The 19,565-nt window shown below is 27.8% G+C and overlaps 1 protein-coding gene across 4 annotated transcripts; it reads left to right on the forward strand.

Annotated features, from left to right (window-relative positions):
- Window positions 1–347: 347 nt before the first annotated feature.
- LOC123262770 (regulator of G-protein signaling loco) lies at window positions 348–19,239 on the forward strand. 4 transcript variants are annotated; one of them, XM_044725182.1, is made up of 12 exons: window positions 348–884; window positions 2,391–3,721; window positions 8,858–8,971; window positions 9,096–9,320; window positions 9,656–9,876; window positions 10,739–10,970; window positions 11,263–11,469; window positions 15,566–15,839; window positions 16,387–16,526; window positions 16,592–16,817; window positions 16,904–16,995; window positions 18,608–19,239. In XM_044725182.1, the coding sequence occupies exons 1-12, from the start codon at window positions 494–496 to the stop codon at window positions 19,163–19,165; spliced, it is 4,011 nt and encodes a 1,336-aa protein (XP_044581117.1). In that variant the 5' UTR covers window positions 348–493; the 3' UTR covers window positions 19,166–19,239. The 4 variants fall into 4 exon arrangements, with proteins under 4 accessions (XP_044581117.1, XP_044581118.1, XP_044581119.1 ...); XM_044725183.1 differs by having other exon boundaries at window positions 349–884; window positions 11,287–11,469; window positions 16,592–16,823; XM_044725181.1 differs by having other exon boundaries at window positions 350–884; window positions 16,592–16,823; window positions 18,608–19,238.
- The last annotated feature ends 326 nt before the right edge of the window (window positions 19,240–19,565 follow it).

The raw sequence follows: 19,565 nt of genomic DNA on the forward strand, positions 1-19,565 counted from the left end.
TTATATCTTTAAAATTGTCAATAGTTCCCAAGATACAAAGTCATTTCTTAATTATGTATCTAGAGACAGCAATTTGCGATTAAAAATTCAAAAGGGTAATTTAAAAAAATTTTTTTTAAAAAAATTGTTTATAAATTAAAAATAATAATATTCAAACTTTCCCCACCAAAATTTAAATATAAATTTTTCCGCTTGAATTCAAATTTAAATTTTCTTGTCCACCAGGTGTCACTAAACAACAATTACTACACCATTATATTACCATCCGACCAATAATGTGGATAAAGAAGTAAGTGACATTAAAAATATATAAAATATAAGCACAAAGTCGGAATATTTTCCAGCAGATCTCGCTGCTGGAAGAGCCCACAGCCTGCATCAACAACCAGTATTTTTTTGACATCTCCAACTCCCGTCCGTGTCCCAGTGCATCACCCTTATTATCAATAACCTCAACAAATTCCCCAGGTGAAGTGAATATTTATGTGACGTGATGATGCACCCGAGTCGCCGAAAGAAAAAGCGCATTAATTACGGAGTCCGGGCCGTGGAACTAGTAAGAGGCACGAAGGGTTACGGCTTCACCATATCCGGACAGCAGCCCTGCATTCTTTCGTGCATCGTCTCCGGGTCGCCTGCCGAGCAATCTGGCCTCAGAGCCGGGGATTACTTGGTGGCTGTGAACGGGTACAGTGTCGCCAAGTCTCCCCACGACGATGTGGTCAAGCTAATTGGAAACTCCAAGGGCGTCCTGAGGCTACAGATAGCTGAGAATTATTACTCGGACTCCTCTGATGAAGAGGGACACTTGGCTGCTCGCACCAAGCCTAAGTACTCTCACAGGTCTCGCAGTAGTCATCAGATCAATAGTTCACTTTCTCAAAGTAATTATTTTTGTTTTATTATTATCAAATTTTAATCAATAGACATCTGTCAAAGTTTTTATTTTATTTTAGAATTTAATAATATTGACATTTTGATATCGATACATAAGTAAGAAAAGAGCTTGTAACTTGGTAACTATTGACATTTTTAAAGATATGAGCTCATCCCGATGTAACACTCATTGAGACCTTTCATTTGAGTACCCACATCAGTTTTTCATATATTTTATATATTTATGTATATTACATACATGTATATATGAAAAATATATCAAAAATGCATGTGGGTACTCAAATGAAAGGTCTTGATGAGTGTAATGTCCGGATGAGCTTATATCTTTAAAAATGTCAATAATTAAGAAATTATATTAAATTTTGTCAACTTATGACAATTTTAAAGACATAAGCTCATCCCAGTGTTACACTCATCGAGACCTTTCATTTGAGTACCCACATCAATTTTTCATATATTTCATATATTTATGTATATTATATATATATGTACATATGAAAAATATATCAAAAATGCATGTGGGTACTCAAATGGAAGCTCTTGATGAGTGTAACATCGGGAAGAGCTTATATCTTCAAAAATGTCAATAATTAAGAAATTATATTGAATTTTGTCAACTTATGACATTTTAAAAGATATAAGCTCATCCGGACAGTATGCTCATCGAGACCTTTCATTTAAGTACCCACATCAATTTTTTATATATTTTATATATTTACATATATCACATATATGTATGTATGAAAAATATATCAAAAATGCATGTGGGTACTCAAATGAAAGCTCTTGATGAGTGTAACATCGGGATGAGCTTATATCTTAAAAAATGTCAATATTTAAGAAATGACCTTGTATCTTGAAAGCTACTGACACTTTTAAAGATATAAGCTCATTCCTATGTTACACTCATCGAGACTTTTTATTTGAGTACCCATATGAATTTTTCATATATTTATATATTTATATATATTACATATATGATTATATGAAATATATGTATATATAAAAAATATATCAAAAATGCAAGTGGGTACTCAAATGACAGCTCTTGATGAGTGTGACATCAGGATGAGCTTATATCTTCAAAAATATCATAAGTTGACAAAATACAATATAATTTTTTAATTATTGACATTTTTAAAAATATAATCTCATTTTAATGTTCCGCTCATCGAGACCTTTCAGTTGAGTACTCACATGAATTTTTCATATATTATATATATATATATATATATATATATATATATATATATATATATATATATATATATATATATATATATTTGTGAAATATATAAAATATATAAAAAATTCATGTGGGTACTCAAATGAAAGCTCTTGATGAGCGTAACATCAGGATGAGCTTATATCTTTAAAATCATCAATATTTAAGAAAGTACAGTGTAATTTAACAAAAATCATTATTTAATCACTCACAATTCACTGCAGTCACATAGTGACTATAAAGTTGCTTATCAATATACATCTTTCAGACGGGGACAAATTCAAATGTACCGTCGAAAAGGTAGTAAACGACCTCAAAACCGGCGCGATGTTCGACTCGCAGTCCTCAACAACCCGCCATCCACCACCACCACCCCCCAAGATGCAGTGCAGTCAAACCGGCAGCCACCGCCACCTAAACCTAACCTGCAGCTCAAGCTTCGACAACCTGAGCGACAATCCTAGCACCCAGGAACTCTTTTCTGTCGGAACAGCCTGCTCATTATTAGCTCCACCGCCTAAGAAGCGCGAGACCGAGAAGATAGTCCACCGAACAGTAGTGGGCTACCTTGGGACCATCGACATCCCCAACCAATTGCATCCAAGCATGATGATGCAGGTATTAAAGAAGTGTATTAAGAGGTTGAAGCAGGAGAAGCGGAATCCAACGACAGTTCTCCTGACCATCCACGTGACCAACATAAAATTGACTAATGCTGACAATCAAGTAATCGCTGAGTATCCTTCTTACAGAATTATTTTTTGTAATGCTTTTTCGGAGAGTGATAAGCAATTCTTCGGAATTTTGACCAAGTCTGCTGGAGAAAACGACGGAATTGTTTCTAATTCCTGCCACGTGTTCATGATCTTCAACAGGTTGATTGAACATTCATTACACGTCAGTACATCAAGTGCATTTGGGTTCGTTTGCACTCGGACGACTGACTCTAATGTCTGCCAGGAGTTTCCTGACAGTTGTATGGGCCTTATAGGCGCGATTCAGACCCTTTACATCGTCGACGGCGAGGAGAACTACGCGGAGAATATCAGGAGGCAAATGGAGGCTGTGAGTCCTCAACCGAGCAACCTAAGCAGCTCCACGGCTCACTCTAGTAACAGTGACTCGGGAATTGGGTTCCGTGATGACTACGGCCAGGAAGTCTTTAGACAACCTTTCCCTGTTAGGAACAGGGATGAGGATCCCTGGGTCAGAAGAAGGGATCAGCTAATTGATGACAAGGCCCAGCTGGTTGCTGATGATGGTTGTTGTAGCAGAGAGGGGGGTGGTAATGTTGGAGGGGACGACAGCTGCCAAGTAACATCTGCTGGGCCAGTTGCCGCTTGGTCTCTGCCTAGGAAAGTTGAGAAAGGGATGGAGGGCAAGGATTGTGTTAAGAGTTCCAGGAGTGAAATGTGCTGCAAGTTGAGTCCCAAGGTGTTCAATGTTGCTAAATCTATGGTTCATAGCTTGGAGAATCTTAAGGGTGATGATCAACAGTTTACGAAACTGCTGAATTCTTTCGCTGGGAAGAGTTATGAGGCGAGGCAGTGGACCAGTTTGCAGGAGATTAGGAATTTTGATGAGTTTCAGGAGGAATTGGTGAGTTTTTTTAGATTTTAGCTTGTTTCTTGGGAAATATTGAGATTTTTAGAGATATAAGCTCATCTTGGTGTTGAAATCATCGAGAGCGTTCATTTGAGTACCTACATCAATTTTTCATATATTTTATATATATATATATATATATATATATATATATGAAAATGCATGTAGGTATTTAAATGAAAGGTCTTGATGAGTGTAACATCGGGGTGAGCTTATATCTTTAAAAATGTCAGTAATTAAGAATTGACATTGCTATTTTGTGAACTATTGACATTTTTATAGATATAAGCTGTTCGCGATGTTATACTCATTGAGAGCTTTCATTTGAGTACCCACATCAATTTTTCATATATTTTATATATTTATATATATTATATATATGTATATATGAAAAATATATGAAAATTCATGTGGGTATTCAAATGAAAGGTCTTGATGAGTACAACGTAGGGATGAGTTTATATCTTTAAAATATGTATTATATATGTTACATAATTAAGAATTGACATTGCTATTTTGTGAACTATTGAAATTTTCTCATTTTGATGTTACATTCATCAAGACCTTTCATTTGAGTACCCACATCAATTTTTCATATATTTTATATATTATATATGTGTATATATGAAAAATATGTAAAAAATGCATGTAGGCACTCAAATTAAAGGTCTCGATGAGTGTAATATCGGGACGAGCTTATATCTGTAAAAATGTCAATAATTAAGAAATTATCTTGTATCTTGTGAACTATTGATAGTTTTAAAAATATAAGCTCATTTTGATATTACACTCATTGAGAGCCTTCATTTGAGTACCCATATCATTTTTTCATATATTTTATATATTTATATATATGTATATATGAAAAATATATAAAATTGCATGTGGGTACTCAAATGAAAGCTGTTGATGAGTGTAACATCCGTATGAGCTTATATCTTTAAAAATGTCAATAATTAAGAAATGACCTTGTGTCTTGTGAACTATTGACATTTTTAAAGATATAGGCTCATCTTGATGTTACGCACATCGAGACCTTTCATCTGAGTACCCACATCATTTTTTTATATATATGTATATATGAAAAATATATCAAAAATGCGTGTGAGTACTCAAATGAAAGCTCTTGACGAGTGTACTATCAGGATGAGCTTATATCTTCGAAAATCTCAATATTAAATAAAGTATAGTGCAATTTAACAAAATTCATTATTTAATAAGGCAAAATTTTATTTATTTATAGTTGACAAGTCACGGCAGTCACGCAGTGGCTGTCAGATTGCTAGTTATAATTAAAAGATCAAAAATACGATAAAATTAATGAGAATTTTTTCTGTAGAGTTTTAAATTTCCTACAAAAAAGCTCTATTATAATTTTCCCCTATCTCAAATTTTAACCATCTAAATTTGAATTAAAATTTCCCTACTGCCGCGCTTTGGGTTGTACCTTTATTTTTCCAATGACTATAGCTCCAAAACTACTTGTCCAATTTTCCTAATTTTTTTTTTAAATTATCCTAAAATAGTAGACCTTTAATCCCTCCTAAATTTCATTTTAAAAATCTATTAATAATAATATTTTTCAATCTTACAAATCTCATAATTAAAACATAAATAAACTATAATCTAAATAAATATATTTATCCATTCATACTATAAAAAATTTTTTTTATTTCTCTTGCACGTTCTATTGAGGACGCCATAATTTCCTGTTAGGGCTTTTAGATCATGCAAGAGAATGTGAATATAAGTGCTCCATATATATTTAATCACACACACTTGCACACAAATATGTTATACAATTCATCCAATACAAAGAATGAAAACCGAGTCACGCACACTCTCTATATTCATTCTAATAAGTCCATGTATTCCTTATATATTCTTCATGACTAACATCACACATCATCACATTTATATATCATTATTATTATAAAATACAGATACACAAAGAAGTATTACCATGACGTGTCGGTAGTTGTAGTTTTGTGCATGCTGTCAAGCGCACGTTTAGAGCAATCTTCTAACTCTGGGCGGCGCCCGTAAATTTTATTTTTTTAAATTATTATTTATTATTAATTTATTTAATTTTTTAGTCTAAAACATTTAAAAAAAAATTTTTAATTAATCTAAAAAATTTTATTAAAAAAATATATATGAGTAATTTAATAATTGTTTAATGTTGTGCGCTATTAGTTGTTTAAATTACTTACACATGGGATTTCCGTACTATGGATTAAAACTTTCTCTGTATAGACATGGAATTTTACATAAAGTCAGTATGTATTGATATATTATTATTTTTATTATTATTATTGTATTGTGAAGTTGAAGATAAGTTGAAGTGTTCTTTTATTAATTTATTTATTTTATTAATTTTATTGAAGGAATTCAATTAATTTGACCTTCAGTTTTATTAGTTTTTGTTTAGATAGTTGTGAATTATGATGAAGATTTATTTATTTATTTTTTTTTGTTTTTAATTTAAAGTAAAGAAATTTGTGAGTTTGATAAAAAAATTTTGAGCAATAATAATGATAATAATAATTTTGAAAAATTTTTTGAAATAGAAAATTTTCAAAAGTTATTTTTTAATTCTAATTTTACAAAATTTAATAATAACAATAATAATGATGATAATAATAATGATAACATTAATAATAATAATAATTTTGAAAAATTTTTTTTAAATATAATTTTACAAAATTTAATAATAACAATATTAATAATAATAATAATAATAATAATAATAATAATAACTAAAAAAAAATTTTTGAAATATAAAATTTTCAAAAGTTATTTTTTAATTATAATTTTACAAAATTTTCTAATAACAAAATTAATAATAATAATTTTAAAAAATTTTTTCAAATATAAAATTTTCAAAAGTTATTTTTTAATTATAATTTAACAAAATTTAATAACAATAATATTGATAATAATAGTAATAATTAAAGAGTTCTATATTTCAAAGCCATTATCCCCGATCCAAATTGATGTTGAACTAATTTTAAATTTTACATAGTAATGAAAAAATAGTAATAATAATAATCATAATAATAATAATAATAATAATAATATATAATTTTTTATTTATTAAATTTCTTTAAAACTTTCTTTGCACTGCATTGAGAAGTAAATCTAAATGCATTGACATTTAAAATCAATGCGATTAATTAATTTTAGTCAAAATTTTCAATAATTTAACAAAAAAAAATAAATTTAAATAGCTTTTGAATACTAAATAATATTTTTATACTACATTAACTCTCAAAATCAATGCATTTTTTTATAATAAGTGTTCTTACATACATTAAATTATTAATTATCAGAAATTGGAAAAAAAAACCTATTTTACATTACAAATAACTTAATTAAGCTACATTGACTATTAAAATCAATGCATTGATTTTTTAATTGATACTACATTAGTACTACAAACTACAAATTAGTTTCTGTCATAATTTTCAATATTAAAGGTAATAAGTTGGATAAGAAATTCCCTTATACTATATAGTATTATATAATTGACATTTTTGAACTACATCGAAATCAATGCAATCATTTTTTTTTTTGTTTATATCTCATAATTTACTTAATTAAATTTATATGAAAATTTAAAATTGTAATTTAACAATAATAATAATAATAATAATAAAAATAATAATAATAATTATTATTATTATTATTATTATCCATTTGTTTATTTATTTTTTAATTTTTTTTTTTTAATTTTTTATTAGACTAAAATTATATTTCAATAATAATGATAATAATAATATAAATCTTAAACATATATATTTTTTATAAAGTTGGCAGTACATAAAATGTTAAAAACTAAAACGGGATATAGTCGTGAGACAATGTTTCGGTTGGGTTCACCTGGTGAATAAGCGCCCATTGTTACTGTCGAGATTTTAAAATAACATTATGGCGATAGCTGCTCAACTATTTTTTTTTTCTTTTAAATAAATTCTAATTTATATCAAACAACTACAACATTCTATAAAGTATTATATTAAATTAACTTCAATTTTGTGAGTGATTGTCATGTTCTTCGTCGAAATTTCGGTAATTTTTTTCCTTATGTCAAATACTATCAAACTTTATCATAAAAATAAAAATAATTTTAATATACTTATAATTTATAATTACATTAATAGTAAATGACATTTTTTTAATTATATTACTTTACAATTTAAAAATACAATAAGTAATAATGCTAAGAATTTAATTTAAAATTGAATTAATTGACTTCCGGTGACTCATTAATTTTATTTCAAGCAAATTAATTTAATTAGTTAATTGATAGAACAAGATTTAAATAATTTGTAATTATAATTTTTTTTTATTTATTAAAATTTTTAATAAATTTTTTTTATTAATATAATTATCTATATTATAAAGACAATAAGAAAAATAAGTATTAAGGTTGCATTCAAAAATTCTTTATCTCTAGATACATAATTAGAAAATGACCTTATATCTTGTGAACTATTGACATTTTTAAAGATATAAGCTCACCCTGAGGTTACACTCATCGAGACCTTTCATTTGAGTACCCACATCAATTTTTCATATATTTTATATATTTATATGTATTACGTATATGTATATATGAACAATATATCAAAAATCCATGTGGGTACTCAAATGAAAGGTCTCGATGAGTGTAATATCTGGATGAGCTTATATCTTTAAAAATATCAATTATTAAGAAATTACCTTGTATTTTGTAAAATATTGGCATTTTTTAAAATATAAGCTCATCGCGATATTACAGTCATCGAAACCTTTCATTTGAGTACCCACATCAATTTTTCATATATTTTATATATTTATATATATGTATATATGAAAAATATATCAAAAATGCATGTGGGTACTCAGATGAAAGGTCTTGATGAGTGTAACATCGGGATGAGCTTATATCTTTAAAAATGTCAATATTTAAGAAAATACAGTGCAATTTAACAAAATTCATTATTTAATAAAGAAAAATTTTATTTATTTATAGTTCACAAATACTTAGCAGTCACGTAGTGACTGCAAGGTTGTTAGTCAGTTATTTATTAAAAATTTTTTTTTATTTCTTTCTTATAAATTATTAATTATTAATTAATGTTACAGCAATATGGAAGTACCGATTCATGTGATAAAGAAGATAATAATTATGGAGTGCATACTTGGGCTTCAGGATTTGAAAAATTATTAAAAGATCCCGTTGGTCTACAAACATTTGCCGTAAGTTAATTTACTAATTTTTACACTCAAAATTATTAAAATAAAAAATTAATACAAAAAAATATATTATAAATATATAATTATAATTAATAATTAATACAAATTTTTTTAATATTCCAAATAGGAATTTTTGAAGAAAGAATTTAGCCATGAAAATATTTACTTCTGGGCAGCTTGCGAGAGGTACAAAAATACCGAGGACACGTCAAATAGACGTACACTAGCTTGGAAAATCTATGAACGTCATCTGTCAGCGACTGCTGGTGAGCCAGTAAATGTTGACAGTCATGCGGCTGGACAAATTACGCAAGAATTAATCAATTATGCTCCTGCTGATCTTTTTCTGCAGGTAACTATTTAAAAGAAAAAAAAAAAAAAAATAAATAAATACTTGATTGTTATTCAAATTAGGTAATTATTATTCATCAGGCAAATTGAAGATGTTAGATTGATGAATTAATAGAATTTTAATTTTTTTTTTTTTTTAATCATTTTTAAAGTGTTTTTTATTTTCTTTTTTATTTTATTATTAATCATAATTTTTTTATTTAATTAAAAAAAATATTTTTTGGAAAAAATTTAATTAAAATTTTTTTCAATTATAGAATTTAATTAAAAGTACTTTAATTTAATAATTTTTATTTTTATTTTGTTTAATATCATTTTATTATTTTATTTTCTTAGGCGCAAAAACAAGTATTCAATTTAATGAAATTCGATTCATACCCACGATTCCTGCGATCTGATTTATATCGTAATTGTTTAGAGACTGGAAGTAGCGTTGTAAGTACCGAAGACTGTGATTTATCTCTCACCAATTCCCCGAGTGTAAAATTAAAAAAAAGCCACTCGGATGCGGAGGACAGACGTAGGAAGTCTATTTTACCTTGGAATCGAAAAAACAGGTAATAAAATTTTACTTGATTAAACAATGACTTTTGTTAAATTGCACTGTACTTTCTTAACTATTGACATTTTTAAAGATATAAGCTCATCTCGAAGTTACACTAATCAAAAGCTTTCATTTAAGTACCCACATGCATTTTTGATATATTTCTTATATATTCATATATATAGTATATATAAATATATGAAAAATTGATGTGGGTACTCAAATGAAAGGTCTCGATTAATGTAACATCGGGACGGGCTTATATCTTTAAAAATGTCAATATTTCACAAGATATAAGGTCATTTCTTAATTATTGATATTTTTAAAAATGTAAGCTCATCCTGATATTACACTCATCAAGAACTTTCATTTGAATACCCACATGCATTTTTGATATATTTTTCATATATACATATATGTAATATATATAAATATATAAAATATATGAAAAATGGATGTGGGTACTCAAATGAAAGATCGCGATGAGTGTAAAATCGGGATGAGCTTATATCTTTAAAAATGTCAATAGTTCACAAGATACAAGGTCATTTCTTAATTATATAATGTATATTTTGAAGATATAAGCTCATCCCGATGTTACACTCATCAAAAGCTTTCATTTGAATACCCACATGCATTTTTGATATATTTTTCATATATTTATATATATAGTATATATAGATATATGAAAAATTGATGTGCAAGATACAAGGTCATTTCTTAATTATATAAATTCTTTATATATATATATATATATAAATATATATAAATAAATATATAAATATATATATATATATATATATATATATATATATATATATATATATATATATATATATAAATATATGAAAAATTGATAATAATGAAATTTTCAGGTCCAAATCAAAAGACAGGGGCGAAAGCGAGTACAACAAAATACCAACCCGCGTCGAGCCAATGTACAAAAGTTTTTCTTCAATGAAACGCGACGAGAGCTCCAATCATAATATCAATAATAATAACAACAATAATAATATTAACAATAATGAAGACAATATATCGATTTCCAGCAGTCGATCTTCATTAGCGTCTTGGGACCTGGCGCTACGACAATCTTTCAGCAAACATGTAAGTATTTAAAAAAATTAATTTTTTTTTAGCATTTTGCTCATGAAAAATTTTTAAAAATTTTAAATTATTAACTGTGTGTGTTTTAGTGTTTTTTTTTATTATTTAATATTGTCTTGTTTTATAATACTGAAAAAAAAACAGACATCTGAAAATTTTTATTTTTTTTGTCATAAAAAAACAAAAATAATTTAATTTTTATTTTTTAAATAAAATTAAAAATTATCCAGCTGTCTGCTAATTTTTGTATTTTTTTTTTTTTGCTTTTGTGAATTAAAATAAATAATTATAGTCCGTTGCGTCATACGATGGCCAGAACGATAAAAAAGAGGCCCATAGCAAGTGCACGGGACTGTGTCGTGTGATTTTACCTGATGGATCTACAACAGTAGTCCCTACAAGTCAAACCGAGACTATTAAAGATGTGATAACACGTCTGCTAGACAAGCGAGCCTTGAAATATCTCAATTACGATGTTCTCATACTTGCCACGGACGAGGTCAGTTTTAAATAAATAAACAAATAAATATTTAATATCAGCGTTGGGCGAAAAAAAAAATTAACTAATTTTGTACAAAATTAATTAAAAATGTGTTTATTACATTTATTTCAATATTAATTCGGTAAAAATAATTTTTCTGCACTCGTGTTTTAGCACACACTCATTGCTCGTTGCATCAACCGCGCTTATATCTTAGAACTAGATTAATTTAATTTTATAGTTAAATTTATTGTCAATCGATGAAATTGTTTGCATATTTTGTTAAAGACGAAAAAATTTTAATTTTTAAATTTAATAAATAATTCCTCTGGATACATAATTAATAAATGACCTTGTATCTTGTGAACTATTGACATTTTCAAAGATATAAGCTTACCTTGAGGTTACATTCGTCGAGACCTTTCATTTGAGTACCCACATCAATTTTTCATATATTTTATATATTTATATTATTATTTATTATATATATGAATATATGAAAAATATATCAAAAATGCATGTGGGTACTCAAATGAAAGCTCTTGATGAGTGCAACATCGGGATGAGCTTATATTTTTAAAAATGTCAATAATTAAGTATTGACATTGTTATCTTGAGAACTATTGACATTTTTAAATATATAAGCTCATCCTGATGTTACGCTCATCGAGACCTTTCATTTGAGTACCCACATCAATTTTTCATATATTTTATCTATTTATATATATTATATATGTATACTAGTTGTTACCCGCCCGCTCCGCTGGGCACTTGATAGAATTGCATTTTCAGATCTAGACTTGAAATTCAATTGGAGTATTGTTCTGACTTGCACAGATTCAAAATTCTATCGGATTGGCCTGTACCTTTTATCCATGTCATAATTATAGCGAATATCCATTGTAACTTTCAATGTGCAATCACTATAACATTCCCGTGGCTTTCTCCAAAACTGAATAATCATTTTTGGATTTACGATTTTAATTTTTGATTTTACGAAATCTCTTAAAATGAATAGCCAAATTTTTTTTCCACATCTCAAGTGATTAGAAAATGTTTTCATTTTAATCTGTTACATTCCCGCGATCCCGTAATAAGAACAATTCATTGGTTATGTGATCAGCAAAAATAAAATGTATGCAAAATACTTAGTCCGTTGACTATATAGCTACATGTAAAGTTAAATTTTAGAAACCTTACAATGACTTTTTCGCCGCTGCCAAAGAGACGATTGTGGTAAGAAAATATAATTATTAAAAAAGGAAAATATTTTAATCCGTTGACCTTGGAGGCCATCCCTGTAATTACCTGTTTCTCTTAAGATTCTATCGAATTTTATATCTCTAGGAAATATATTTGAAAAATATGAATTTTTTGACAACTATCACTCCCGCACTCTTATGTGAGAGAGAAATTTCGTAAGATCCTATTCGAAATGATTTTTACATTAAAAATAAAATATTCCAACAAAACTTCGAGTCCATAGAAACTATTGTTTTGAAAAGAAAGATTTTCATTGTTAACGCCTCCGCAGTCCCTTTGGGATTGGAATTTGATAAAATTCATTCTTAGCTGAACTTGACATGATACATGAAGACTCCCACCAAATTTGAAGTCTGTCGAAGTTACAGTTTAGAAATTAAAATTTTAGATTTTAACACCCACCCCCGCAATTCCTATCGGAAGTAAACTTTATTGAAATCCATTTTGAGATGATCTCTACAGGAGAAATAACAGATTTCTACCGAATTTAGAGTTTTCAGAAGCTATATTTTGGAAATAAACATTTTTTATTGTCAACACCCACTCCCGCGATCCTTATTGGAGATGATTCGTTGTAAAATCCGTTCTTAGATCATTTCTATATCACATATAGAAGACTCCTATCAAATTTGAAGTCTATAGGAGCTATAGCTTTGAAATTAAAAATTTTAATTGTAAATACCCACCCCCGCAAACCCCTGTGGGGTGAGCTATCGTAAAATTCGTTCCTATATTATTTCTACATCTCTAACAGAAAATTCCTACCCATTTTTGAGTCTATTGGAGCTATAGTTTGAAAACGGGAATTTTTTATTGTTAACGCCCCCGCAATCCTCTTTGGGGTATGATATCGTAAAATTCGTTCATAAATTATTTTTACATCACTTACAGAAATTTTCTATAAAATTTGGAATCTGTAGGAGCTATAGCTTGAAAATTACAAATTTTTATTGTTAATACCCACCCCCGCAACCCTCTGTGGGGTGTAATATCGTAAAGTTCGTTCATAGATTATTTCTAGATCTCTTACAGAAGATTCTTACTAAATTTGGAGTCGATAGGAGCTATAGTTTAAAAATGGGAATTTCTGATTGTTAACGCCCCCGCAACCCCATTTGTGGGTGGAATTTCGTTAAATCCGTTCTTAGCTGACTTCTACTCGGTAAAAAGAATATTCCTACCAAATTTCAAGTCTCTAGGTCTTATGGTTCCAGAGATATCGTGATGAGTGACTATATACGTGGAAATCTCATATATATATAAATGTGGGTGAGTGCATGGATGGATGCGCAGGAGTGCATGGATAGATGCGTGAGAGTGCGTGGGTGGATGCGTAGAAGTGCATGGATGGATGCGTGAGAGTGCGTGGATGGATGCGTGGGTGGATGCGTAGGAGTGCATGGATGGATGCGTGAGAGTGCGTGGGTGGATGTGTGGGAGTGCGTGGGTGGATGCGTGGGATGGTGTGGATGGAGAAGCATTGAAAGCGTAGAGTTGATGTTATACATTTTTCCGACTTCTTTATAAGCTAGAAAAAAAAAAGAATGACGAAAAAACGATCGTCTTTTGTTTTATTGACGGAAACAAAAAACAAATGACTACACACATAAATTAATAAAAAAAATGGGAATTTTCTATTGTTAACTCCCCCGCAAGACCCCTTGTGGGTGGAATTTCGTAAAATCCGTTCTTAGCTGACCTCTACTCGGCAAAAGGAATATTCCTACCAAATTTCAAGTCAATCGACCTAATAGTTTCTGAGATTTCGTGATGAGTGAGTTCAAAAAAGGGATCTCCTATATATATATATAATAGATAATAGATAGGAAAAATATATCAAAAATTCATGTGAGTACTCAAATGAAAGCTCTTGATGAGTGTAACATCGGGATTAGCTTATATTTTTAAAAATGTCAATAATTAAGTATTGAAATTGTTATCTTGAGAACTATTGACATTTTTAAATATATAAGCTCATCCTGATGTTATGCTCATCGAGACCTTTCATTTGAGTACCCTCATCAATTTTTCATATATTTTATGTATTTATATATATTACATATATGTATATATGAAAAATATATCAAAAATGCATATGGTTACTCAAATAAAAGCTCTTCATGAGTGTAACATCGGGATGAGCTTATATCTTTAAAAATGTCAATAATTAATAAATGACCTCGTATTTTATGAACTATTGACATTTTTAAAGATATAAGCTCATCCTGATGTTACACTCATCAAGACCTTTCATTTGAGTACCCACATCGATTTTTCATATATTTATATATATATATATATATATATATATATATATATATATATATATATATATATATATATATATATATATATATGTATATATGAAAAATATATCAAAAATGCATGTGGGTACTCAAATGAAAGTTCTGGATGAGTGTAACATCGCGATGAGCTTAAATTTCTAAAAATGTCAATAGTTAAGAAAGTACAGTGCAATTTAAATAAAGTCATTATTCAATAAAGCAAAATTTTATTTATTTATAGTTCACAACTCACGGCAGTCACGTAGTGACTGCAAGGTTGCTAGTTTAAAATATTTAAAATTTTTTTTTTAAATTAAGTAATTAAAAAATAATTGCCCAACACTGCAATCAAAAATTTTAAGCACTGAAAGAAAAAAGAAGATTGCAATAATTAATTAATTAAATAAACCCGCGAGTCACCAAAATAAATAAATATTAATAATGGACTGTAATAATTGCATGGCTTTGTGTTAACGCACGCATGTTAAATAAACTCGCTTTCTAATTCTGCACCTGCATTAGAATTAAAAAAAAAATAATTACTAATTAAAAATTGTAAATTACAGCTGATGAATCTCAAGTACTCGTCATCGGTGTTAGCAGGCCAAGAAGTCGAAGTAGTACCTGCAAAAGTATTAAAAGTAGATTTACCGTCTCGGCGAATAATCACAGTGGTTGCGCACAAAGGACGAACTCTCAGAGAAGTACTGAGGCCATTGTTGAACAAGTATGGGTTCAAGTTGGAGTTAATAACGATCTGGGGTGACGGTCACCCGATATCGCTGGAAATTCCAGCAATTAATGCTCCAGCGAGGCTAGTTCTTACGTCTAACAATGAAGGTGAAATTTTTTAATTTTAAAAATTTTTTAATTTACTAAATTTTTTTTTTAGTCGGTCAATACTATCTAAAAGAATAATTTTGTAAAGTTTCATAGTTTAAATCACAGTAGTTTAATTTTTATTGAGAAAAAAAAATTAAAACTGGAGATTAATCTCGTCGCTATTTTTTTTAGTTAGCGGGCATGATAAGTAGGTAATTTAAAAATAAATGTGCAGTGACATCTAGATTATTTTGGCGCGAAATTTAAATTTGAAATTTATTATTGGCGCGAAATTCAAATTTTAAATTTTAAATTTATAAATTTGATTTTTTAAATTAAAAATTTTTTTTATTTCAAATTTAAATTCAATTTTTAATTTTTTTGGTTTCAAATTTAATTTTTAACTTTTCTTATTTTAAATTTAAATTTAATTTTTTTTTGAAAATTTGAAATTTTTTATTGGCGCGAAATTTAAATTTGAAATTTTTTTAATTTTAAATTTAAATTTAATTTTCAAAATTTTTAATTTTAAATTTAAATATAATTTTTTAATTTTTTTTTCCAGATTTTCAACGAGACGCTTTAAAATGTCAAGAAAATATTCCTCAAGGACAAACAACGTTGGATGAAATTACAAATAAAGTATTTGAAGAATTATTAGTTGGAAAAAGTGCTAATAAATATCAAAGCGAAGGTTCCTGTAAAGTAAGTATTTTTAATTAATATTAAAAATAATAATTAAATTATTAATAATAAATTTTGTAATTTAGTCAGAGGACCAAAGATCGGAAAGTTCGTCAATTTTATCGAATAAATTTTTCTCCCGAGACTTGGCGCTGTCGGGGAAGAAAAAGTCTAAGTCTAAAAGCAGCAATCTGAGCGAAAAAAGTCATTCTGATTGCGCTGAAGAAATGACACAGACTACGAGGTCACATGCTCCTTTGATTGCTAAGTGGCGGAATGGTGTTAAGTTACAATTACCTGGACGATTTGATGGTGATGGTAAATTTTTTATTTTTTTTTTTTGTAATTGTATAAATTTTGATTCATTGGTTTTATTAATGTATTTTTTATTTTCTTAGAATTATACGAGGGATTGAAAAGAGCTCAAAGATCACGTTTAGAGGATCAAAGAGGAACGGAGATAAATTTTGAACTTCCTGACTTTTTAAAGGTTAATTTTTTTGGTTTTAAAAATTTAGATATAATTTTATGAGTACGGAATTATTTTAATTTGAAATTCAAATTATTCAATTATTAGAATAGTTATTTGATAATATTGTTATCTATGTCATTAGTGTGATGAATATCATCAAATCATGATGAATATCATGATAAATATCATCAATTTTATAATTGATATCGATGTCATGATGAATATAATTTTTTAGATCATTATGATTATTTATGTCAATAATTTAATAATATCAGTATCATGATGAATATCACTAACAACATCATGATGAATATCACTGTTAATATCAATTAATATCACTATCAATATTTTGATGAGTATCGATAGCAATATCACTATCAATATTGTGATGAATATCGATAACAATATCATGATGAATATCACTATCAATATTATGATAAATATCGATAACAATATCATGATGAATATCACTATCAATATCATCATAAATATCGTTGTCAATATCATGATGAATATCGATAACAATATTAAGATAAATATCACTATTAGTATCATGATGAATATCAATATCAAAATAATAAATATCGTTGTCAATATCATGATGAATATCACTACCAATATCATAATATATATCGTCAATATCATGATAAATATCACTATTAATACTATGATAAACATTGATAGTAATATTATGATGAATATCACTATCAATATCATAATAAATATCGTTATCAACATTTTGATGAACATCGATAGCAATATCATGATAAATATCACCATTAATATGATGATGAATATCAATATCAAAATCATAATAAATATCGTTGTCAATATCATGATGAATATTACTACCAATATCATATTAAATATCGTCCTTATCATGATAAATACCACTATCAATATCATAATAAATATCGTCAATATCATGATGAATATCGATAGCAATATCACTATCAATATTATGATGAATACCGATAACAATGTCATGATGAATATCACTATCAATATCAATATCATAATAATATATCTTTATCAACATTATGATGAATATCAATATCAATATCATGGTAAATATCATTTACAATGTCAATATCATGATGAATATCATTAATAATAGCACTATTATAAGGAATATCAATATCATGATGAATATCACTATCAATATCATAATAAATATCGCTGAATTCGATAACAATATCATGATGAATATCACTATCGATATAATAATATATAGTTATCAACGTTATGATGAATATCAATATCAATATCATGATGAATATCATTAATAATAGCACTATTATGAACAGGGCCAGGAAGTTGGCGTTTTTTCTTTATTCAAATTTGAGGTTAAACATATGAATGCTCATTTAAACAACTGCGAAAGTCCTGGCCCTGATTATGAATAATATCAATATCATGATGAATATCACTATCAATATCATAATAAATATCGTTATCAACATTATGGTGAATATTGATAGCAATATCATGATGAATATCACTTACAATGTCAATATCATGACGAATATCATTAATAATAGCAGTATTATAATGAATATCAATATTATGATGAATATCACTATCAATATTTTTATTTTAACCATAAAACTATTTTTTTTTTATTTTATAGGATAAAGAAAACAGTAAAAGCAAAGATGACAAAAAATTACGACGTGCTAGATTGACAGTATCAGCAAATTGCGAAAATTCAAGTTCAAAATTCTTTAACGACGTTTCGATACCTGAAAAGACTCAACACCCACCATCAAATTTCATCGACAGCTCGATAGCAAATCGAGTGATGATAAATGAGTCTCGCAATCAACCATCAGTTCCACCACAGGAACAATTTCAATCAACAATCTCAACGAACAAATCCAGCTTAGACAGTTCGTTGAACCTGGACGTGACTTTGGAAGATGCTGACAAAACAATCATCGACAAAAGTATCGAACTATCTTCTATCGCTAACACGTCGATGTCCCCTATGTCCACGTCGACCTCGACATCTTCTTTGGGAGTGATGGATTCTCCGTCTACGTCTCCGACGAAGCTGTCCAGGCCGCCTCCGTTGCCTCCGAAGCCTAAAGGATTATTGACTAGTGTTAAGACTAATCAATTGTTGTCGAAAAATAATTCAAGGTCCACGATTATCAGTGATTCTTGTGAGAACAAAAATGTTTTTTAGTTTTTTGAGGAAAAAAGTGTAATGAGGCTTTAAAAAAATTAAATTTTATTTTTTTTTTTTAAATTAAATTCAGAATGTTTTTAGTGTTAAAAATGCTAAAAAAATTTTTTTTCTTCAATTAATTTTTAAATTTATATAATAAATAATTATCTAAAAAAAAAATTAGAAAAATTAAATTTTTTGATAATAAAATATAAATTAAATTGAATATTAAATTAAATTGAATATTAAATTAAATTAAATATTAATTTAATTTTATAAAAATAAATTTTCTAAAATTTATTTTTTTAGTTTAAAAAAAAATTAAATATTAATTTCATTTTTTAATTAAAAAAAAAAAAAAAAATTTAATTAGTATTTTTAACACTTGAAATTATTTAATTAAAAATTTTAATAAAAA

Source organism: Cotesia glomerata, linkage group LG4 (assembly GCF_020080835.1).
Source record: "Cotesia glomerata isolate CgM1 linkage group LG4, MPM_Cglom_v2.3, whole genome shotgun sequence".
NCBI lineage: Eukaryota > Metazoa > Arthropoda > Insecta > Hymenoptera > Braconidae > Cotesia > Cotesia glomerata.